Raw genomic sequence first — 24,647 nt, 5'->3', positions numbered from 1 at the left:
TGCTGCCTAACACAAGGTACATGTATTGTATCTTCATTCACCATGAAAACTTCTTTTTCTTGTCTTGCAAGCACCGATCTCTGTGTGGGTCTTATCACATCGCTTCTCTATGTTTTCCTTATTGTGTCTCTAGAGCCCTCTCAACGCTGTTTCTACGTTGGTATCTTTTCAAATACTATGGGCCTAATTTACTGCTATAAGTGTAGACTGACTTCTCGCCTTGTTGTTGGGGCTAAGATAAACACAAAGAGCATAGGTCTAGATGGTTGTTGTTTTTTGTTTTGGTTATTTTCCGCGGGCAATACAACTTTATCCTTCTTTATCCTTCTTCTTAGTTTTCGTATCGCTGCAGGCATTTAGCGTACTTGGTGCTATCATCTTGTACAGCACTAGCTCAGCCTTCTGTTGCACAAAACGTGATCTATAGATCTTACTCTTTGGCATCACTGAGCAAATGGACAAGGCTTCGACTGAATTTCTCGTGAAACAGAAAAACGGTGCAAGTACACAGCATTTTCGGGTAGCATTGGTGTCTTGTTACAATTACTTGAATAACGGAATTCAAAGCTGGGTTTCCGCCTGAACTATTGGGTCTAACAAAACACACAAAGTAATTATATATGCACAAGTCAAGCGGTAAAAACAATTTATTTCGCTCTGGTTTTCCGAGTACATTCTGTTTGGTTAAAAAAGATAATAAAATATTTAATTTAAAGCAAGTATCAAGTCTCATTTTTAACACCAGCAGGTGTTTTGTTGCTGTTAAAAAGGATTGTTGTTTGTATACCGGTTTCACCATGATCAAGTGGACCAAGTTGATGTGTGAAATTGAACCTGAATTTCCATCTAAATACTATTAAAGTACTTATAGAACCGACTGTCCTCAGTACGTTGTGATGGAGCCGACTGTCCCTTCCATTTTCTCCTTCCCAAATTTCCAAAAAACGGGATCCCTTTTGTTTTTTGTTTTTTTACCGGAAACTAGTATCATTTGATTTGACTCAAAATGTACATGAAAATAGAAACGTGACATAGAAGCCTAAACCTCGTTGGAAAAACAGCAGGGAATCGCATAGACCATTTTAAATTAAAAGAACGAACTTGGTCTATATAAAAGACACACAGTAGTGTGGGCATTCAAATTCAAGATTTCCTCACAGTTTGAAGGTGTTCAATAAGATATTGCCAAGTTTAAACTCCATTTTTTTTTTTTTTTTACATTAATGACACAGGAGGTCCTTGTTGAACCGGGAGATTCAACCCAGGTCTGGAAAGAATAGTTTACCTAAACAGTTTGGACTATTTTAAAGGTAAGTACACATTTAAAAATGATTTCGTTCAAGCCAAAGTGGTTTTCGACTGCGCAACTGACTTTTTATTTTCTGCATAGTATAGCCAGAGCTATTATTTCCGTCAATGGATTACTAACAAATACAATGTCTTGGCCTTGCTTGAGATGAAACATTGTTTTCCCGTTGCTAAATTCATCTTCTTTTAGCGATAAATGCGAGAAGTTTCAATGATTTGATGTTTCGTACTGATCGACGCACGCCAAATTTTTTAACCACATGTACAACTTGTTAGTGATCGAACAAAACAACTTATTAAAGTTAAGACTAGGTGAATAAAGATAAGTGTAGTATTTAAACGTTTCAGAAAGCCTTGTAAAAATCATCACTATCTGGGTTAACTTTGCGTTCGATTCGTATCAACATGACAAGCCTCTCACCTGCACGATCCGTGGGAACATCTGCTCAAGGCAAAATGTCATTATATTCTTACCACAGAGACCAAGAAACAACCTTTAAAGACAAAAATAACGACATTTACTGATGATGGAAAAACAGTTGCTACAACTTATTATATTTTCTTTTCTTTCAGCGAAAATAATCTAAAACGGTGTCACGAGAGGCAAAGAGGCAAAGAAATCTCGAGAGGCAAAGTAATATTTGAACAGAGGATTTTCAGAACACTTTTGGTTTAACTAACAAAAAGACAGTACGTATAACATTCATCGCTAAGAACAAAATGTTAAATTTAACTCACAACAGAAACCTAACTAGAATTGAAGAGTTTTATTTCTCGTCGAGTCTTACCGAAAAAAGCCAAACATCACTGTTTCAGCGATTAACATTCTTCTTTCCATCACCGCGTTTATTAGGAACGCTCTGATCATCGCTGTTCTTCCAAAGGCGTCATTCCTTCATCCGCCATCAAAACTGCTGCGAGGTTGCCTTGCGAGCACCGATCTCTGTGTGGGTCTCGTTGCGCAGCCTCTTTAAGTTAACTATCTCTTGTCCTCAAAATGCTCCAAGCATTGCTACTATTCTTTACTACTTTTTAATTTCACATGTACAGTTTTTTGTGGAGTTTCTTTGATGACACTGACTGCAATAAGTATGGACAGATTACTCGCCGTTTTGTTGGGGTTAAGATACAGACAAGTAATAACCTTGAGGAGAGTATGGGTTTTTGCGGTTACAATTTGGCTTCTCAACATTGCAAATGCCGTAATATTGTATTACATCCCTCTTTATCGCCTTAGCATCTTGTCTGTAGAGGTGATCCTGTGTATAATAGTCTCAGCTTGCTGTTACATGAAAATCTATCGCATACTTCGCCACTACCAAGCTCAAGAACAACAGCATATTCACCAAGGACAACCGAACGGAGGAGAAATTCCCTTGAATATAACACGATACAGAAGAACAGTGTCCAGTGCGATATGGGTGCAGATGTCATTAGTGGCTTGTTATCTTCCCTTTGGTGCAGTGGCAGCTTCATTAGTTATTGACAGACCTCTCCCTTTTACACTAGATGGTACATTAACTCTTGTTATGTTTAACTCTACCTTGAATCCATTCCTGTACTGTTGGAAGATGAAAGAAATGAAGCAAGCAGTAAAGAACACGATCAGGCAAAAGATTGGCTTTTCCTCTTAACTCTATCGTGCATGCGAAGCCCTGGCATTTTTTTGACATCAACTCATTCATCTGTTAAGAAAAAACCAAAGTTCTCGAGTGACACGTAGGGGCCAAACCACCCCCCTAATGTTTCTTGAAGGCTATATTTGCTTGGTTTATATATTTCTGAACCAAGTTTGGCAGATGAGCTTTCTTTGTTCTCCAGTTTATTTCAATTTGGAAATTGTGACAAAATGTCAGATTATGACGTCATAATTGATGACGTCACCGAAACGTGCTATAATTTTTTGTAAAATCTGATAAAAAGATTATGTCATTGGTAAGGCCTTGACTTGAGGAGTAAAATGCCGGAAACTGTTTTTAGCTATCATGATTATTTTTCGAGATATGGTAAGTTAAATATTTTTTTGTTGTCCCCCCCGGAATTTGCTTAACCATACTGTCTTTCTTAAGTCAGTATCTCTGGTTTATTTTTTTCAGTTTTATTCTAGGAGGGCTAATAATCTAGAAAAATAGAAAGCTCGTATGGTTTTAGAAATTTGATTTTCGGCTTTGTTAGGATGGTATTAACGGTAAAAAAACGGGTGACGTCACCGGTTATGACGTAACAAAACTAATTTTAACGCAATAACACTAGAGATAAATTTTTATTCCGATTTTCTTCTTTATTTTTGCTTTAGTCATCTGGCACATCACATGTGCAACATAACTACATTTGCTAGAACAAAATTACGGCTCCAATTTGGGGATTTTTCTCAAGGGGGGGACCACATATTTTGCAGAATTATTTTTCATATTTAAAAATGCCATATTTCATTTAATTTTTGTGATATGGACTAGGCTTTGGTAGATTGTGCTCGAAAAAAAAGCTTATTATGCTTTTAGCAGTGCTCATATTTTTTAGAAATTATGCCAAAATTATGCTACTTTCTGAAAATTATGCTCTCTGTCACCGAAGTTATGCTACTTGGATTTTAAGGAAAATAAAGATCGCCAGTAGCTTAACTCTATCAATTTTGACTTTAATGAACATTCAGACAGTCCACCTTCCAGTCTTACAGTCTTCAGCATGGCAAATACGCATGTGCGCACCTCGAAAAGCCAAATGATATCCAAATCAACCATTTCTGGGTTCTGAATCCGGGTCAGAAAGTTACTTGTATATACTTGTTTTAGACGCCATCCAGGCAAAGCCCTCAGTTTAGTATAAAGACAACTATGCATGTTGTTAATCTCTCTGTTATCGGTTATTGTACTGAAGCATTACACAAGCCTGTAAATAGTCCACGAGAGCATGCTCTTGTGAATCATTGAACGATGAGTTAATAATAGAGAATACTCGTTCAGCGGCTGCAGACGAGGGCTGCACCAGCAGAACCTTCATAACTGCAGAAGACCAATGGGGTAGGTTATCAGATTGTTGCCTCCACCACTTCACTTTATCTTCTTCGCATGCCATTATGACGTCTTGTGCGGCGGCAAGATAGTTGGGCATTTCCGTAACGAGGTCATTAATTACATCGTTACTGTCCAAGAACGGAAACTGCCGTAGAGCCTCCACATTTGCTGGTGTCGGCCGCAGCCACTGCACAGTTACCGGACACATTATTCGTGCAGCCTTGAATGTGCTCAACGTGTCGTGCAATTCCACATTAAATTTACGCAAAAACCACTCAATTGCAGGCTGGACACTCCTTTTGGCCTCCTGTTCCAATGCTGCAACATTCTGTGCGGGATCAGCGTCGACCATAGCTACAGCTACGGCATGGACATTGGGTAAATGTACATTCTGACATGCATTGCAAACTCCTTGTAATGTCTCAAAGCATGACAAAACAAGAGGGCCATCGCCCTCTAAAACGTAAGTGGCCTTAACAAATACTTCGCCAACATCAATGAGTGCTGCTAGTTCAAGCTTGAGACTGATCACCTTATTCAGATCTGCGAAGAAATCAGCCAACTGACGCGAGGTCTGAGGAGCAACCTTCTCTCTAACCATGTCATCTATAAATCGTTGTACATCACCAAATTGTTCCATAAGCTGTTTGTACACTTCCCATCGGGACCACCAGCGAGTTTCGGAGTAACTTTTCGGCTTACGTCCAGTCAGTTCCTTCCACATTAGTCCCGCTTTGTGGCTTTGCGAAAATAAGCGGATCCACAGATTGCCAAACTCTGTCAGATTGGGGATAACAAAATGATTACCGACATTGTCCAGAGTGTGAGAGAAGCAAACAACATTGAATGTCTTAGGGAATATAAACTGGATGCGATTTAACGCAGCTTGGTTTACGCTGGCCCCATCTCTCATTGCAGCTATCAGAGATTCTCCTCTCACACCGTACTCGATACTTAAACACTCGTTGAGCACTTGAGCAAGCTGGTCACCATTCACTGCCTTGGCACAAATATTGATTCTGATCAGTCGTTGAACGATATTCCAATCATCATCGACAAAACGGACCAGGATCACGATCGCTTCACCCTGTCTCGTGCTGCCATCATAAATGACAGATACGTCCCTTGTTGATACTCCTTGGCGAATTTCTGCTTTAATTCTCTCAATCTCCTGCTTGTATATTATCGTTACGTAATCCATCATGTTCGAACTGTGACTCAGCCGATAGCCTTGCCTTTCAAGAAGCTTCGAAGTTTGTCCATCTTACGTATGGGTATTCCAGCCTTAAGAAACTCCTCTACCACCTGTAAACGGTATGCTCTCTCCTCGACTGGCAAGGTGCTATCCTTGTTGTGTTTTTCTTTACGAAGTGCTTCTTCGATCGTTTGATCTCGCTTTTTTGTCACTTTTAACTTCTCTTTGCCTGCGGCATGTTTTTTGGAAGCAAAGTGGTTTTTGAGAATGCTCTTTTTAGGGCTCAATATCTCCTTACACCCATTGCAAAACAGTTTTCCACCTCGAAGACACAAATTTTCCTCTGGAAATTCTTCGATTCGATCACGAAGACTCATGTTCTTTGGATCTGAGTTACCTCTTTCCTTGTACTTTCCAGTATTACTTTTAGGAACACGTTCTCTAGAGATTGAAGCTCTCGGTACGGCACTGGGAGTGCTGGAAGTGCTGGGAGTGGAATCAGTGGATGTACTCGAGGACGACGCCATCTTTGATCTAAGGCCTGAGGGGCCGAGCCGCCGAGCCATAAGCGTGGTGGCCTGAGGAGAGTCTCAGCCTCTCAGATATGTACGGGGTGACCTAACTAGAGTCTTCCAGACCTCGATATTTTCCAATAACAATACAGAAGTGAAGTACAAACTGAATTATTCTAGAACTATGATGGGTTTTTTTTTGTTTTCAAGGCATAAAAGCTCGGATTATGCTAGCAGTGCTAAACTGAAATAAAAGCTTTAAATTATGCTCGTTTTTCTAAATTATGCTAAAAATTATGCTAGCACAATCTACCAAAGCCTAATATGGACAAAATTTTTTCAGGTTTCAACTCCCCTTGATGTGCTCTTTCGAACACATTGTAAATAATATGCATATTAAAAACTTCAAAAGTGGCAAAAAACATGACGTCATCACTGTGACGTCACAACTTTGACATTTACTGACATTTTTCACGTAAATATAATTGGCAATAGGTCTCCTGTTCATCTGCCAAGTTTGGTGTAGAAACAGTCAATACTTTTTAAGTAATGTGAAATAATGTGAAATACCCAAGAACTGACGAAACATTTGGGGGGTGGTTTGGCCCCTACGTGGACGTCGAAAATATTACTTGTCCTGTATACAAAAGAAGATAAAGGCTATACTCTGAGAAAAGATAGCTGGGGTTGGATATAAACGTAAAGCAGTAATAAAAAATATTTTCCACTTATTTCTTTTAGTTGGTGAGACTCGGCATGGTGTTTGTTAATTACATCAATATTTACAATCCTCCGTATTTACTATCATTCACTTTTCCCTCGCGATTCTGTTAATATGGAAGCAGGATAAGATCGTCCATTGTTTGTTTCATTCAGTTGTCAATATCTGTAAAAGCCCTGAAGACTATTTTTCTCCCTAGCAAACAAAAAGAACACACAACTAAACTTTTATGTACTATTTGCGATTTATTTTAGAAATACCAAGTAATTATCTGCTATTACTGTTCTGTTCAAGAGAGTAACGTCCTCTAAATGTAGTCCCTTCAGCAATTACGATTTTTTGGCGCTTTTGTGTTCTGTACAAAGTCACATTTCGACTTATCAGTGTTCCGTTTACTTCTATATTTGCGATTTAAGCCTCGAAGTCATTGAAAAATTCCACTGAAAAGCGAACAAACCTGCGCGGCTCGTTTACCACTCTGGAAAATTCTGTTCCATTCGCCCCAGAAAATTTCCGGAAATTCACACCGGAATGTTTGGTCAAATGGAAAGCGCCCCTATATTATCACCTAAAATTTAACCGATAATTAAAATCCCGCCAAGCATATCCAGACTTTCAGAAGTTGTGCGTAGCCGTTAAAAAGATTCAATTAAAATCTGTAACAAGTTGAATAACTGTATTCGATGCCAGGTTTTCTTAACTATGGGGTCTGGCAGTACACAGTAAGCAAACAGCTGTAAGAAGCTGTAGTTTCCTTACTGCCTTCTGGTTGGTTGGAAAGTATCAATGCAAGTTATATGGACTCTCATTTTCCTCACCAGCAGGTGCTTCATTGCTGTGACATAGGGTTATTATCTGTGTACCAGTCTCATCGTGATAAAAATATACACAGTAAAATGAACTGAGGGATGAAACTGAATCTGAATTTGAATTTCAAGTAGTGCTTCAAATGAATACTTTGGAAAACAATTTTAGAAAATTTAATTAAAACAGCTAGACTACCAGTGGCTTCATGTTTGTCTGGCGGTGATAGAGATGACTTTCTTTATGTCATCCCTGTACAGCAATTTTCCTCTCTCCTCGACTTTGCAAAGAAACTATGTCTTACAAATATCTTTGCCCGAAACAGATAGTTTTAATTGGACTGAATAGTTGCATGTAAATGATAACGCAGGTGATATATTTATTAGCTCAAAGTTCGTTGATGACTCTTTACGGAAATGGAATCATCAAGCTGACATTTGATGACATTGGTTTAAAGCCGCATGAGATAGATCCACGGAAATGTCGACGAAAATGTCTCAACCTAAAGTAATCAGGACCACCAAGGGCCGCGAGTTCGATTTCCTGTTAGTGAAAGTTTATACGCTCTCTACTCGGAGTTTTGTTTTTATCAGTACCTCAGGAACTTGACATTGGGGACGTCTTTTTCAGTAATCAAAAAAGAGCCATTGGTCAACATATATGTTCAATTCTTTTTAGCCCACGAAAATCGAACATCAAATTATGACAATTAATCTTACTTCAAGCGACAGGGATCAACGTAAATTGAAACGCTTTCAGCTACTGAAGTTTAATCATAAGCAGCATTTGTGAAATTTTCATATTCCTCAAAGTTGAGAAGACTGTATTTTACTGAAAGAGGCCTCCAGAAGATCAGATCACTTTATTTTGTACCCATCGCTCAGGTAGGCAGTTGAAAAAACAGAATGGAAATGTGGTACATTGTGGACTCTCTTTGCCTGCTACAGCCTGAATTTGTCGGGAAAAAAACTTACATGTACATGTTTCAATTATGTTTGTTTGCTGTGTTCATCTTATTTTGAAAATTATTCTTTAGCAGCCTCCAAGTTCAGTTGAAGAGCTCTGTTAACTGGATCAAGAAAAAAAGGTAACTACAACAATAATGTATGTCGACTCACTCAAGATTTCATCTTCTGTATGATAATACTGTACGACGTAGAGTCGCTAAAAACGACTAGGAGCAGCAAAATACTGTTAGCAAACACGAAGTTTGGGAAAATAAAGTTTTGCATCTTAATCTTAAGGTTACCGTAGACCTTCAGAAGGGGTCTTTTGAGAAATGTCTTGTACTCGTATCACTTTTAACAAAACTATACAAGAATATATATCACCGTAAAGCCAATCAAATGAAGAATCAGAAGAAATAACTATTTTGAAGATTTCAGTTATTGATAGTGGGCGCAAGCCTTCAAACGCAAAACTGACAATGGTTGCTGAACTCGGTTGCCTGGATTCGCGTTGGCACTCACGATAAAACAAGCTGCATCTTGCCCATCAGCCGATGAAGGACTAAAAAAAGTGCGTGAGGCTTTTTCGATATTCCTTCTGGTTAATGAGAGAAGATATATTAAATTAGACGGATATAATATTATTTGGCCGATCTTCGCGACATGAAAAGGCCTAAGTAAGGACATATTTGAAATATCAAAAACAAAACACTTCGGCGAATTGATAATCGAGGAACATTTTGGTCAATTTTAGTGAAATATACCCTATTATATTGATTCAAAACTGAAGCCCGAGTTTTTGTCTCATACACTTTTGCAAGCTTACCACACCTTATCAAAAAAAATATCGACGCTGTCATGCTGTCGGCCAATGAAACACAAGCTTGGAACAAGATAGGCAGTAAAAATAACCCATTGCAATTTGATGGAAAATACTATTTTGCATTCATATTGATTTGCGATGACGGAAAATTGAGATACAAAAGAAAGGTTTCCGGCACAAGAAAACTGAATAGCAACAAAGTACTCTCTTCAGCGAAAGGGGAAAAAAAACGAATGCGAAACTAGCAACTAAAATCGATCAACCGCCAATCCGAAAGAAAACGAGAAAACTGTTAGAAACTCAGTAAGGTGAGCTTTTACCCAAGTACTATACTTAGAATCTTTTGGAGGCCATAGGTTGGTGGAACGATGGGCCTTTGTCGCTAGCGGTGAGTTCCGTCTTGTTGTTTTCATGGAACAATCCTTCCTCTTTACTCGTTTTGTTCGGCCCGGGTTTCTTACCTCATTTTATCCAAGTGGCAGGTGTTCTGTCTTGACAACGAACTCATAGGAATCATTTTTCTCCAAATTTCTTCTCCAAACTTCACTGGTCTTTCTTTAAGCGACGCGCAAAAGCAGTTGTAACTCTCAGATAAAAATGGCAATTTTAGCCCACGGCAGAAACCACAACAGAATTATAGAAACGCCAAGACACTGTTCTGATTGAAGAATAGTTTGTTGCTCGTAGTGAAATGGTTACTTTCTTTTTACTCAGTATCACTCGCATATTGACATACGTGAGTCCATATTCTGTGACATAAGTGAGATGCAAATGCCTGGGTCGTTCACTAAGGGCTGCTCAATGTTAGTTGTCTAGGAAAGCTACTTTCCGCACTTAACTTTAAACTTTTTTGTTTTGTTTTGTTTTGTTTTTTGTTTTCAGGAAAGGCAGATGAGGCTGTGTCATCTAAAGTAGGAATCTTCGAAAAAGACTCTGGAGATAAGAAGTTTTTGATAACAGAAAAAAGGGAATAATTATGATGCCGAATTTCACTGAAATTGGAAATTGCACGACAATTCAAGAGTTCCGTTGTTTGGAGAGCCTAAAGGAAACACATCGAACAATTATTTCAGCATTGAATATTCTCCTTTCCATCCTTGCTTTAATGGGGAATGTTCTGATTTTTGTTGCGCTTCAAAAAGTCTCTTCCCTTCATCCGCCATCAAAACTTCTCTTTGGTTGCCTCGCAAGCACAGATTTCTGCGTGGGCCTAATTTCACATCCTCTTTTTGTAACCTTTATTTTCGCTCCAGAACATTCCAAACTTTGCTACTATTCTACCATACTTTCAAATACAATAGGCTTCATTTTCTCCGGAGTATCTTTGTTAACAATATCGGCAATAAGTGTAGACAGACTTCTCGCCCTGATATTGAGGCTAAGATACAGGCAAGTGGTAACTTTGAGGCGAGTATGGGTCCTTGTGATCTTTTTTTGGCTTCTTAGCACTGGCTTTTCAATAGCAATGCTCTACAAGCGTCGCATAGCTGAAACGATTGCTTCCATAATAATGCTATTATGTCTAGTAACCTCCATATTTTGCTACATAAAGATTTATCTTACCCTTCACCGTCACAAAGCTCAAGTAAAGTCTGATACGTCCCAAGGAAAACCAAATGGAGCACGAATTCCACTGAATATAGCACGATACAGAAAGACCGTGTCCAGTGCTTTGTGGGTACAAATGACTTTACTTGTTTGTTATCTACCATTTGCTGTTGTAACAGGCTTGCGTGGCGTGCTTGGGTCACACTCAACAAATCTTCACCGAGCCCATGCTGTAACGATTACCTTTCTTTTGTTGAACTCCACGCTGAATCCATTCCTGTACTGTTGGAAAATAAAAGACGTGAGGGGAGCAGTTAAGGACTCCATCAAGAACTTGAAGTGTTTTCCGGGTTAGCTGTCTCGAAACCCTAGACGGTAGGGCAGACTGCTATCAAGATCGAGTCATTTATCTGTCAAGAAAACACCATTTTTCTTTTGGACTGATATCAAAATTGCTCCAAATACAGCTATCGATATCAGTTAGCAATTTGTGTGAAACTTTAGACAAGATAACATAGAAAAGTAAAGTTAGTTAACTTCAGGCATGATAAGATGTTATTTGTAAATAAGTAACGCAAGATATTAATGAATTGTAATCAATGTTAGAAAGTTGTGTTAGTGGATGCCGCCCCCCCCCCTTCCACCCGCGGATTGTTTAAAACTTTGTCAAGAGGATTTTCTCTAGGCACTTGTCAATTTGAGTAGCTGTTTGCTTATCTTTGAGATTATATGCTGAAAATTTGGTGAAAATCGGCTGACAAATAGTGGGGGGGTTTAAGGACAAGTGAGGTGTGGTTTATAGGTTTTTGTTACTTACGAGAAAATTGATGTTTATGATAATTATGTAATATTGGAAGCAGTCAGAATCATATTCTGGACCAGAAGTATGTTTAAATTATAAGAAACCTACTGATGTAGTAAAACGTCGAAAAGGTAAGGGGGTAAGTTTCTAAAGAAACTGTGGTGCTGCGTCGGTGGGGAGTATAACAAGATAATTTGGTTTTATCAACTGAGTTGATAAATATGAATTGGCCACTGTAAAGAGCTTCTCGAATCTCTTTACGTTGGCCAATTCACACATGATTATCAACCCAGTTGATAAAACTAAATTATCTCACAATATTATACCATCAGCCTGTAGGCGACAGAAATAGGTTATCTATTAAAGTGCCTATAACACCAAAAAGTTTTTTGCGCTTAATTAAATCTCTGTACGGAATTGGGAAAAATGTCGCAAAAATTTTTTAATTCGGTTCAAACCGCGATTTTTTATGATTTTTTAAAGATCGGAAAAATGGCACTTTTTCAAAACACGACCGAGTCACAGAGTCACTGAAAAGGGTCTGGGTATAGCGAAACTTGTGATGTCATTCCAGGCCATTGATCGCTTTCTTGTTTGGAACCGCGTTTGCTTCGCTTCGGAAGGTCAGAAATCTTGAAAATGCCAGATAAATGCGTTGTTTTCGGCTGTAATAATAAGCCAAGTAAGGCAGAAGGTATTTCGCTTCATCCCATACCTTTTGAAGGGGCTGATGAACCGCAGAAGCGAAAAAGAAGAAAGCAATGGGTTGACTTCGTAAAATCTAAGCGTGCTCATTGGGAGCCCACGAAGTACTCGGCAGTGTGCTCAAAGCATTTCCGAGAAGAGGACTACGAAGTAATGTTCCCTGGATTGACAAACGTCAATATGCAAAGAAGACTACGGAAAGATGAAATTGGCATTTGTGTTTGCCCGACGATCCAAGCGCCTTGTGTTTCGGGCGGAAGTAAACCAGAAAGCAAGCGAGCTGAGAGAAAGGTGAGAAATGCACATGTATTTTCTGCCATCGGCTCATTCGCATAGGCATCTGGTTCATCATCTGAGGTTTCGTGTTCGCTCAGGTTTGATGAACCCTCGACTTCTAAGTCGTACTCGACCTCGACCTCTGCGGCCTCAGAGTCCGAGCTAGAGTCATAGCTAGAATCGCTGGACGACATTATAAGTACGTTTGAATATTCAAACTTTTGTTGAGTCAAATAAAAGTTCTTTTGACGAAAAACTAACCCTCAGTACTCTATCCCACACACAAAACAACGTGAGAGTTTATACTGGAGCGACGCTGGCAATGGCCTGGAATGACGTCACTAGTCCCATTCTCCCGAATGCTCGGTCGTGCTCTTAACAGCGCCAACTTTAAAAATTCGTAAAAAATTCGGGTTTTAACCGAATTCAAAAATTTTTGCGACATTTTTCCCAATTCCATACAGAGATTTGATTAGGCGAAAAAAATGTTTTGGGGTTATAGGCACTTTAAAGATTGAAACTTTTCAAAATTGCATAAACAGGTACACACGAGGATTAACCCTCTTTGGCCTTTGGCGAAAGAGAAAGGACAGAGTGTCAGCGCTTATTTAAAACTATTTAACTTAAAGAGCATTCAAGACATAATGGTTGAATTTTTTCACTGTTCCTAACGCTATCAGGGAACAGTTTTGTAGGTCAAACGTTTGGTCACGTGACGTGCCGTTTCTTTGGCAACCAAGTTCTCAGAGAGTGTTTTACTGAACTTCGGCGATTTTCTTGAGGGTAGATACCTGTTCTTAATTCATTTTGGAGTTTATAAAGATTTTAGTTCAAATTCTTTAATTTTTAAAACATTGGAGCCGTTCTGACATTTGAATAATTTTTGAAATCCAGAAAGGGATATGATAATTCGACTGAATTATGACCTCGTAAAAATATAAAGCATAAAGTATGACGCAATTATTGACACTTGGTTATCACTAACGTAGACAAGACTGAATGCTTTAGATGCCATGCAAGTTTGATTGCTATATTAATTTACTTCTTTTGGAGATACATCAGTGGGTAGGGCGAAAAAAAAAAAAAGACATTATCCGAAAAGTCTGATGGGATTATAAGTGCAGAATGTAGGAAATTCTCACCATCACAAGCACAAAGAGCATTTAGTTGTTTAGAGCGGTTTTCAATTGAGTGTTGTAAAACCAAAACCAAACCAATTACTTACCAATTAGACTACTCAGCCAATCTCAAACCGTAGTAAAACCAAAACCAAAACCAAAACCAAAGTAATATTCTAATTACTTTCGACACTCAAATGAAAACCGCTCTATTTACATTTATCGATGTATTTATTTACCTATTTATTTATTGGAAATATTGTTAATCAGCGACAATGAAAAAACTAGTTCGGGCCAAATTGCCAAATTCATGAATAGGTATTTAACTTCTCACTGCTGTGTTTGGAAGCAGTTTGATCTTACCTGTGTAAATATATTTTTCGGCGTTCCAGTTAATAACATCAGTATTAAAGCAAGCCGTTAATGCAACTATTTCATTGTATTATTATCTCAACCGTTATTATTCTGTGTTCCTAATTGTTAAAACATAATTGCTCCCAGCTAGAATACCTCCATACTCTCTTCCCATCCTTCTTTCCCCTTTCACCTCGTTCAACTCTCGAATAAAAACTGTTTTATACACTCCTCACCCTTCAGAGTTTAGAGATCTCGCACATGTGTACCATGCATTCGAGTTTCAAACATATATCATCGGGCAAAATTTGGCCTCGTAAGATTAAAACTATGTTAAGCCCATTCAGCCTGGGAGACCGAGATCACATAGTGTTAGCGCTGATTTTTAAACTTTTCTGATTAAATTGGCACCAAAGCTATATTGTTGAAACTTGGTAACTCCTACTGAATGCTATCAGAGGCATTTTAGTACGTCAATTTTTTTATTTCTTTTTTATTTGATGGGTATTTTATTTGATGTCTCGTTGTAAGCTTAAATTTCTGCTTTAGTTCAGATTTGGGCATTATGCCAAGTTTATAACAATTCTTCCATGCCAAAAATTTCCTGATTTTCAAATCAATTGTGGCGCTGTTTTGACATTTATTTGAAAAACAAAGAAAACATCGTTTGGTTGATGTAATTTTGATGTAACACGTGACTAATAAGTAAACAATTTCGAAGGCTTTGCGCATCATTTACGCCTCACTTATACTTACTTATTGTGTTCAAACAGACCGGATAAAATATTTAACTGCATTGTTAATCAGTTTTCTGAAAGTCTAAATGATGATGATGGGATCTCACTTATCGGTTAAATTTTGCACCACCAGATAAAATTTCATTCCATTTCTCAGCTATCAGTGCATTTTGCCAAAAATCGCATCATTCCTATTTGTTTTGACAATTACAATTTTAACCCGGACTAAGCTATCCGTAAAACCCCATCCAGACCGTATTTTCTGTGTTGGCTCGTTATGGATTATTATTATATTATGCGCTCTCTGATTGGTTGATACTAGGGCATTATTCTCGCGTAATGCCCACGGGCCGATTACGGGCCTGCAAAAACTAAGTAAAGAGCCATATAATAAACTACTTATTAACCTCGGAACGTTCGGTCTTTACGAAAAAATCTCAAACCTCGGCCTTGCCGTATTGAGGGTCTGAGATTTTCCCGTTAAGACTTCACTCGGTTAATAAGTAGTTAATATTGTAGTATTGTTTAAGAAACAGGCTGTTAATTCCAGAAACAGCACAACTGTCTGATCGTGTCCATCACTGCTTCTAGCAATAGAAAAATGGATTCAAGGTCGAAAAGAAAAAGTAGCGTCAATGATATTGACCAAGTGATATGAAGCAATTACATGAGTGTTCCAGTGATTGAAAACAAAGGTACTAGTATCCCAGATGGAAAATAACAAGCCACTAATGTTATCGGAACCCGACGTGCATTGGACACAGTCTTTCTGTATCGCGATATACTTAGCGAAACTCCTCGTCCATTTGGCTCCCTTTGGCGCACGTGGTCGTGGGCTGTAGCTTGGCGATGGCGAAGTATAAGATAGATTTTCGTGTGACAGATGATTGAGGTTATTGCGCAAAATATCAGCAGGATGCAGCCAGTGCGTGCAGCGATACGAAGCCTATATAAGGATACAACTGCAATGCCCCGTGGACAATACCCAAAAGACAACAATAAAGACCCATACTCTTTATCTTAGCTCCAACAACAAGGCGAGAAGTCTGTCAAAACTTATAGCAGTAGGAGTCTGCAATGAAACTCCACAAAAAATTACACCCATAGTATTAATCAAAGGAAACTATGAAGAAGTCGTGGATACATTGCCTGCATATATTAACTTCATCTATAATTACTTTATAGTTGGTAATTTTCTAAATGACTTTTTGAAAGCCTTTTTGATGCTCAAGTAGTACATGTGTACTGTGACTAGGCAAGTCAATAAAAATCAAATTACAGGCTGTTTATACAGCTGCTTAAAAATTTTAAAATGGAATATATTAATTAATTTTGATTGGCATTGGAAAATAATTATTATTATATTAACTTGAACATGTGGTGTCAATTGGCTTCTACAGACTGTTGCACAAGGAAGCCATTAAATGAGGGTTCACCATAATCACCTGTCTCAAATTAACACCCAGTCAGAGTTGTTGGTTATCGTATGTATAATATTAGTGAGTCACCAGTGCAGTTTGCAATTGGGTCCAGGTAATTTGGTTGTGGTGCATCTTCAGTTGACATTTGAGTGTTGTATTAATAAAAGGTTGTATTGCAATCATGCAGAAAGTATGTCACATGGTTTTGACATTCATAAATTTAAGATAATCAGCTTGAGAATGCCCAGAATATTTTGCACAATTTTACTTTAGTGGGACGCGTTCGATCCACTGTAATTGGCTAGGCTGTAGTGGTCACCCTGCCTAATAATAAAAATTTTATGTATATAAGTATTTTAATTAGTCAAGCAAAGTTGAATAAATAAAAAAAAAGATATCCCAAACATGAACAATATGATTTTAGCTAGCTGGTAAATAGGAATAGAGAGAAAAATGTTTCCTCAAATATTTAATTAAGAATCATTTCAAACAGTTTTAGCATCCCTCTCAGAAAGATCTACTTGAAAAAGTTTGGTTGAAATGATACTCTGCCATGAAATCCTCTGCTACATCTTCTACCAAAAAAGTTTTTGTACATGTACATGTAGCTTCGAGCTTGAAACCCTTTTCACATATCTACAGTAGACCCATTACTTCTCCTTTCGTGGATAAATTAACAATGGCCTCCCACCTGATAAAACGTGCACCTTGGGCCAACTATAGGGAGGCTCCTCAGCTTGATGTAATTCAAAATAAAAAGGGTATTGCAGATTCTAATGTACACAATAAAAATAGCAATAGTTTTCTTTCTTCGAAACGGAAATCACATTAATTTATTCCTATCTTGGCAATTGTTTGTGTTCATTTCACGAGCAATGCAGAAATATTCAAAACCATTGTTGACAAGTTCAATTCATATCTACTTCAAGTTTTGATTTTTGTAAGTACATCACCAGCCACTATGCTTGTTTGACATGGCTTGTGTTTGACATGACTGGACAGTAAATCTCTCTCGCAAAACTGAACTGAACTGCATAGAATACAGCAGAAATATAGTTTGAAGAACAAAAAAATTAAAAGATTAAGCAATTTGAATTTTTTGGTTGAAGTAAGCTTATTTGAAAATACAAAATAATCAAATCACGGGTTTGGCACCGCCAGAATTTCAATGTGTACATAAAAAAATACAATACAGAAATTAACAGGCTACCTTAGGCTTACCTTGGACTCTAGAATGAGAGAAAGCGAGTGGAAAAGCACCAAATTCTCTAGCCGAGCAAAAAAAAAAGCTATGAGTCACGTCTAGTAAACAAAATCTCACTTCCTGCCTTTCACTTGTAACAATTCTTTGACCTCTCCGGCCGCGCTGTTGTAACCGATACATGACCACAGTCATAAATACCTCTCTCAGCTTTCATCTACGTGTGAGCAAAAGCCCTAGGCAAAATACTACATATTTACACAAGCGAAACACAAGAACCAAAATGGCCGCTCTCAATTTTGGAGGTCTTCGAGAAACTCGTACCCAGGCTCTCCATGTTATCGGCCAAAAGAGTGAGTGATACATTTGCACATTTTGCTCCATGACAATAGTTAATATCCACGGCTGAAAAGGATACCAACGTAGAAACAAGACAAGAAAAGAGAAGTTTTGATGGCGGATTAAGGGACGACTCCTTCTGAAGAGCACGGATCATCAAAAAGTTTCCCAGAATTGCAGTTACGGATAGAGTAACTTTCAATACTAAAATAATGATCTTTAGATATGTAACATTCTTGTGTTGCTTTATATTGTTTTCGTTCCCTATGCAAATCATGATATACCTACGGGACAAATAATTTACATTTTTCGCGCGTGTACCTATAGGAATTTGAGCTACGGTTTCGTTATTTTAAAATACCTTGCAAATCCGTTCGAGACTGAAACTCTGCATCGCGTACATATCCAGGATCTGTTCAATTCCTACTTTATCATTCTGGTGAAATTTCTGTAAGTCGCGTTTGTTATGGTTTTCTTTCTTTTTGCCTGGTTTCCTTCACTTATTATTGTTGTATTCATTTGCTATTTGCTTGTCATTTGTACGATGTTTGCAGTTCAGTGCAAGTTTAGTTTCCACCCGATTAATACTATGGCGAAACAGCAATAACAAGAGAAATGTTTGTTAAGACTTTTGGTGCAATAAAACTCTGGATTCGTCGTGTGGTTTAAATCTTCAGAAGCATTCATCGTTGCTGCGTGGTAATATAGTGATTACTCTATGAGAGTAAATGTTCCTTTTGCGTTGTCAAATTTTTCCGCTCTGACTTTAGCTCTGAGTAATCTGCAATAAAATTTAAAAAAGACATAATAAGATAGAAAATGGTTCGAGTTCATTTATTGGTAATATTAAGTGCTATTTCCCCTCTGCTAACATTGTCTGGTTTTTTTTTTTGTTGTTTTTTTTTTTTTTTCTGTTGTTGTTTTATTTTTTTTTTTTTTTTTAATTTTTGCGGGCAAATGATGACAGTCTTAAAAAAAGGAACTGACCTATATTATGGGATGGTTTCTAAGCAAATTCACGAGCATATAAAGCTTGAATATTTACTCACTCACTCTCTGGATTCCCATCTTTTGAGTAATAAATGGAGATTACAATAGCTCAAATATATAACTTGTGGCATGATTTTAGATCGTTTTATTACTGAACTTTCGCACACAGCTGACTGTAGATCGTCTTACTAAGCCTACTGATGAAAAAAGAAAACCCTTATCATATTCCAAGAACTGACAGGCATGTTTTAATCAAATCGTTACTATAACGTAGCAGCACTAAGATTATCTTCGTATTTCGCGCTTGCCGAATTTTTTTTTTTTTCCGTCCTAGCTGGGAAAATGTTCGCAGGCTACATCTTCGTCGACTTCGTCCACCTCGGGGCCTCCGCCATCGTCATCGGAACTCGCCAACGTCTCACGTTCATAAGGAGCTATCTTGCCCATTTCTGTTCCTAAATCTTCCACAATACTCTGTACCGAGTCCAGATCGTCTTTGAAAGTACTCGAGGTAAAGTCTTCGCCGCTTACAGCCATGTTCCAGAAGCGTACACGCGAATGACGTCACGATCTTTGATAAGTGCCCAGCTCCTTGACTACAGTTTTATCTTGAAATAGGGGATCGTATGGCTATTTCCCGTAAAAATAATTCCTAATAAACCTATTTTCAGGGAAAAAGAGCAAAAATGGAAGTAAAATCTTTTCATGTGCGCTTTAAGAAATTTCTATCTGAGAATAGTCTGCGTACAATTGTCCATGCCTTTATTACTTCTCGACTCAGCTATTGTTAGTTTAATGTATGGACTTCTACAAATTTCTTAGCTACAGCGTGTCCAAAATGCAGTTGTTAGACTTAATATGAACATGTCCAAGTACTCATACATAATGCCAGCTCTCTAGGAACTTCACTGGCTACCCATTGCTTATCAAATTTAGAGTAAGATTCTTATGCATACCTTTAAATCAATTTATGGAGTAGCAGATGGCCGATCCAAGAGGTTTTTGTTCTTATTTAATTCTGTTTGGACATTCCTAAATTAATAAGCTGTATAAAATCCTATAAGGAATTAAAAACATTCTGTTCAGCAGCTTCGTCAAGGAAACCCTGCTTTCCAACGAAACACAAAGGGTTCTAACACGGTGAGTTCTATTGTGCCACAAAAAGGTTTGCTCGATTACGAAAAGGTATTTATTAATTTTAGTATTGGTTATTACGATTCGTTTAGTTTTTTGTCTTTCTTTTTGAAGTTGCTATTTCATCGCACGGCCCCAAGAGAGACATTAAGAGAGATGGATATTTACTAAACTCAAAGGGAAACAGGCCATCAAAATAAATAAAACAAAGATCCGGTACAGTTGCAACAGAGTGCCGACACTGCGGTACTCAGCACCAGAACAAAAGGTAAGAAATGGCTAACGCCAAAACAAAGTTAAATATATATATATATATATCAGTACATATATAGAAATAGATTTTGTTTTTTTCGAAAGCGCTAAGTTGGTTGGGAAGAAACAGCACTTGAAACAAGTCTCGTGAACGTTAGCAAAATTAATAACTGAAAACATTATCAGCACCACGCAACAAAAACTTATTGTTTGCCATTTTTGTAACGAAAAAGAAAACTGAAGCGAAAATAGAATAGTTAATGACGGTAAATTACTGGATTCCCGTCAGTAGTTCACTTACCGGTCTTAAGTCCTCTTATAATGATATCTGGTGATTTTGAAAACATTATTTACCATTGCCTTTGGAATTCAAAGCTATCTTTACTGAATACCTTAAAATCTTAAGATCTTACTGAAATCTTAAAATCCGGCTACGTCAATTTCAAATTAGGACTTACCTGGCATTTTAGAATATTATGCTAATGTAATAGCAAGTTGAGTTGAATTGTAATAAAGTAATTTGGTATTAAAGTACGTAATTTAGTATTATCCCGAATCAACATCACCTGCTGTAATCAGATTGTAAAGGAAATTAAGGACTGAATTCATTTAAGAGGTGCACTTAAAATAAGAAGTGATCTGAAAACACGGAGCAAGAAAACTATTACACACTCAGTCAGTCGAAGGAAGATGAATTTCGCCACTATCAACCGCACAATAATTAGTTGTGGTCTCGCATTTCTTCCTATAAATGCCGAAAATATTTCTTCTAATGTTCGCGCTGTATTCATCGCCAGAATGGTCATGAACGCTCTCACCTGTCCTTTCATAATTTTGCTCAATATCCTGGTGATGGTTGCAGTGAAAGCCAAACGACAGCTTCGCACTATATCTAACATAGCACTCGCCTGTTTAGCCACAACTGACCTCGTGGTGGGACTACTTGTTCAGCCTTTTCATATCATACACGGAAGTTATCTTGTCAGTGGTCAAGGAAACATATTCTGCAACCTAGACAAAGTATCAATGACTCTCACTGGCAAATTTCTGACGGCATCAGTTTGTCATTTAATTTTGTTGAGTGCAGAGCGTTATGTCGCGGTTAGACACCCCTTCACGTATGAGAACCAGGTAACTGAAGTTCGTATCATCATAGCTTCTGGTCTGGCGTGGGTTATAGCCCTATTGCTTCCCATGCAAGACGTCTTCAAAACTAACACAGATTTTTCAAGCAACTTTGTAGTGTTCATAGTCGGGCCAGTTTTTCTCTATTTTCCCGCAATGATTTATTTTAATTGTGTTGTATACAAGGAGGTCCGCCGCAACGAGAAACAAATTGCTGCTAACCAAATTTCCTTAGAAGCGAAGGACGACAACTGTTGTTCTACTGGCTTCTTTTCTTTGCTTTATTCCAATAAATATCTTCTTCGCCGTTTTGGCTTCCACTACCAACAAGAACCCTGCAAATGGAGGACAAACTGCTATTTATCTTCTTCCTTTGATACCGGTACTGAATTCGTTATTAAATCCGTTGATTTACTCCGTTAGAATAAGATATTTTCGCGTTGCCTTCATTGAGTTGCTCTCGAGAAAAGCCGTTGCACAAGCTGAGGAACTTGAAAGGAAAATCTTTGGACCGAGACAGATTGGAGTCATAGCTAATGAGGAACAAGAACAAAATATTAGGGTGAGCTGAGAAGATGTGCGATAAGGGAATGAGACATTTGACGATGAACATGATATTACAGTGTGAACACTGAGCCGCTACAAATATATGAACATTTCTGTAAAGACGTTTGTTATGTAGCCTGTTCTCCTAAAATTTTTGGAATCGATGGTTTCAGTCCATAAGATCATGTCCGATCCATAGCGAAAAAAATAAAGCAATACATTTATCATGGTACCTGTTGTATGGAACATGTCGTAGGATTAAGAGAGATGAAAAAAAAAAAAAAAGAGCGAGAGAGAAAATAAAACAGAAATCGATGCATGCAAGTCAAAATTTTGAAAGAATATTCATTGTAAGCGCAAACCTGAATGTATTCTGTGAATGTGTTAAAATTACATAAATTGTAAACGCGTGAAAGTTTTTGAACTTTGGTAATCTAATATGATAGATATTATTTGGGGCGGGGGGGGGGGGGGGACATAAAAACACTCATTTGTTCCGCTCAGTTGCAGACCGCTTGGACTTTATTTTCCCCTTTATCAAAGATAATTGACAATCACTCCTATAGTACACGTTGGATATCAGATGGTAAATAACCCAGGAGGCCCGTAGAATCGAGTTGGCTATAAAAATCTCATATCCAACAAGCGCAAATGGGAAAATGTTAAATTCTGTACGCTTGTATACTTGGATTCAAATTCAGAACCTCTGAGGCCATCCTGATGGTTTTTCGTGGCTGGTAACGGACCGAGTTCACTTCGGTGAGTGAGTGAGTGAGTGAGTGAGTGAGTGAGTGAGTGAGTGAGTGAGTGAGTGAGTGAGTGAGTGAGTGAGTGAGTGAGAACTTTATTAAAGTGTCAAAAACCTTATGCCCTGGAAATAATACACCATACTAATTAGAGACACTCCTTAAAAAGTATACTAATACTAATATTAATACATCAAAAAAATGAATGACTTGAAGGGCATTATGTGCAGCATAGGATGCAGTCCTTACAGCCCGTGTCCATTAAGCGAGTTATATCCCATTTGCGAATATAGTTTGTAAAAGCCGGCAGTGTCTTGGCTGATGTGTCAGTCATAGACAGTTTCCCCCTGAATTTGGGTCCTACATAAGGCAGAGTGCTTCCCATAAGTAACAGTGTTGTATCTAGGAGTAGAAAAATCTGATTGTCTCAGGTTGTATGCGGAAGTATGCTCGTTAAAAATGTTACAGATGCTATTAGGACATAGTCTATGTTTAACTTTATACATGAGAATACAGATGTCTTATAAACGCCTGTTCGCTAGAGCTGGCAACTTGGCTCTCTCCAGTAGCTGAGTGTAGTTAGCATGCTTGTCCTTGTAAACGGCCCTCAAGCCCCTTTCCTGTAGTCGTTCAAGTTTTCGGGCATCGCTAGCTCTGCAAAAGTGCCACACTAGGTGACAATAAGTAAAGTAAGGTAGTACAGCTGACTTCTATAACTCAAACTACTCAACTCCTTAAGGGGTTTTTCGCAAGAGCCAAACAAGAGACCGGATTTTTGCCCTCGGCCGGTCCGAGCTCGGCCATGTCGAACAGTTTCTTATCTGCTCACTGGAAATTGGTTTCTTATAGACTACGCTGGCAATTTTGCCTGTCTTCCTCAGGTCTTTTACAAATGCTCTAGTACTTTATATTATGTGCTTTAGTGAAAACAGGGTCGGCGATTATTAAAAAGGTCTTATTGTGCGGTGGTGACCGGAGAAAGCGGTCAATCATCGAGTCAATAGCAGTTAGCTCTGAGCTATCTTTAAAAGAGGGAACGGGAAATCGGTGAATAGGAATGGGGAACGGGGAGCGGGATATCTTTAAAATGAGGAATCTTTAAAATCGGGAATCTTTAAAATCGGGAATCTTTAAAATCGGGAATCATTAAAAGCGGGAATCTTTAAGACGGGAAATCTTTAAAAGCGGGAATCTTTAAAATGGGGAATCTTTAAAATGAGGAATCTTTAAAATGGGGAATCTTTAAAATGGGGAATCTTTAAAATGGGGAATCTTTAAAATGGGGAATTTTTAAAAGCGGAAATCTTTAAAATGGGGAATCTTCAAAAGCGGACATCTTTAAAACGGGGAATCTTTGAAAGCGGGAATCTTTAAAAGTGGGAATCTTTAAGGGCGGGAACCTTTAAAAGCGGGAAACTTTAAAATGAGAAATCTTTAAAAGCGGGAATTGTTAAAATGGGGAATCTTTAAAGGCGGGAATCTTTAAAATGGGGAATCTTTAAAACGTGGAATCTTTAAAAGCGGGAATCTTTAAAACGGGCAGTCTTTAAAAGGGGGAATCTTTAAAATGGGGAATCTTTAAAACCAGGAATCTTTAAAACCGGGAATCTTTAAAACCAGGAATCTTTAAAACCGAGAATCTTTAAAACCGGGAATCTTTAAAAAGGGGAATCTTTAAAAGCGGGAATCTTTAAAATGGGGAATCTTATTTAAGCAGGAATCTTTAAAAGCAGGTGATTTCTTGACAACCACTGTTTTCCACCTTCCGGCTCGAATCTCTGTCCTTGTTCCTGGTTTTTGTGATAAAAGCGGCCCCAAGTGACCCTTGCTCTATCACATATTGTTCGCAGAGATTATTCCACTCAAACTGTGGAAGACCTTCAAAGCGACCGATTCTTTCTTCTTTAAAGTGAATGCAATGGGCACTTTGAAATTGTCTTTGCAAGACCGCATGGCGTAGAAAGAGGTATCATGAAGCGCACAATGACGGAAAATACGCGAAATTCACGCCAAAATCTCTAACAACCGA

General features: G+C 38.1%; 2 protein-coding genes and 3 pseudogenes across 2 annotated transcripts; 3 read left to right on the top strand and 2 right to left on the bottom strand.

Moving 5' to 3' along the window:
• Nucleotides 1-2,028: 2,028 nt before the first annotated feature.
• LOC149101141 (adenosine receptor A3-like) lies at nt 2,029-2,981 on the top strand (annotated as a pseudogene).
• Nucleotides 2,982-3,930: 949 nt separating this feature from the next.
• Nucleotides 3,931-6,354, bottom strand: LOC149101140 (uncharacterized; annotated as a pseudogene).
• Nucleotides 6,355-8,079: 1,725 nt separating this feature from the next.
• Nucleotides 8,080-12,053, top strand: LOC110051506 (adenosine receptor A3-like). Its single transcript, XM_020757530.2, has 3 exons — nt 8,080-8,438; nt 8,591-8,641; nt 10,207-12,053. The coding sequence occupies exon 3, from the start codon at nt 10,301-10,303 to the stop codon at nt 11,225-11,227; it is 927 nt and encodes a 308-aa protein (XP_020613189.1). The 5' UTR covers nt 8,080-8,438; nt 8,591-8,641; nt 10,207-10,300; the 3' UTR covers nt 11,228-12,053.
• Nucleotides 12,054-12,245: 192 nt separating this feature from the next.
• On the bottom strand, nt 12,246-13,127 carry LOC149101139 (uncharacterized). The gene is made up of 2 exons (XM_089276347.1): nt 12,605-13,127; nt 12,246-12,455 (listed from the first exon to the last, which is right to left on the bottom strand). The coding sequence occupies exons 1-2, from the start codon at nt 12,847-12,849 to the stop codon at nt 12,299-12,301; spliced, it is 402 nt and encodes a 133-aa protein (XP_089132473.1). The 5' UTR covers nt 12,850-13,127; the 3' UTR covers nt 12,246-12,298.
• A 7,764-nt stretch (nt 13,128-20,891) lies between these two features.
• On the top strand, nt 20,892-22,157 carry LOC149101138 (histamine H2 receptor-like; annotated as a pseudogene).
• The last annotated feature ends 2,490 nt before the right edge of the window (nt 22,158-24,647 follow it).

The sequence above is a fragment of the Orbicella faveolata genome, unplaced genomic scaffold (assembly GCF_042242905.1).
Source record: "Orbicella faveolata isolate gen_17 unplaced genomic scaffold, um_ofav_v1 contig_4, whole genome shotgun sequence".
Classification (NCBI taxonomy): Eukaryota; Metazoa; Cnidaria; class Anthozoa; order Scleractinia; family Merulinidae; genus Orbicella; species Orbicella faveolata.
This window is presented reverse-complemented; position numbering and strand designations above follow the sequence as displayed.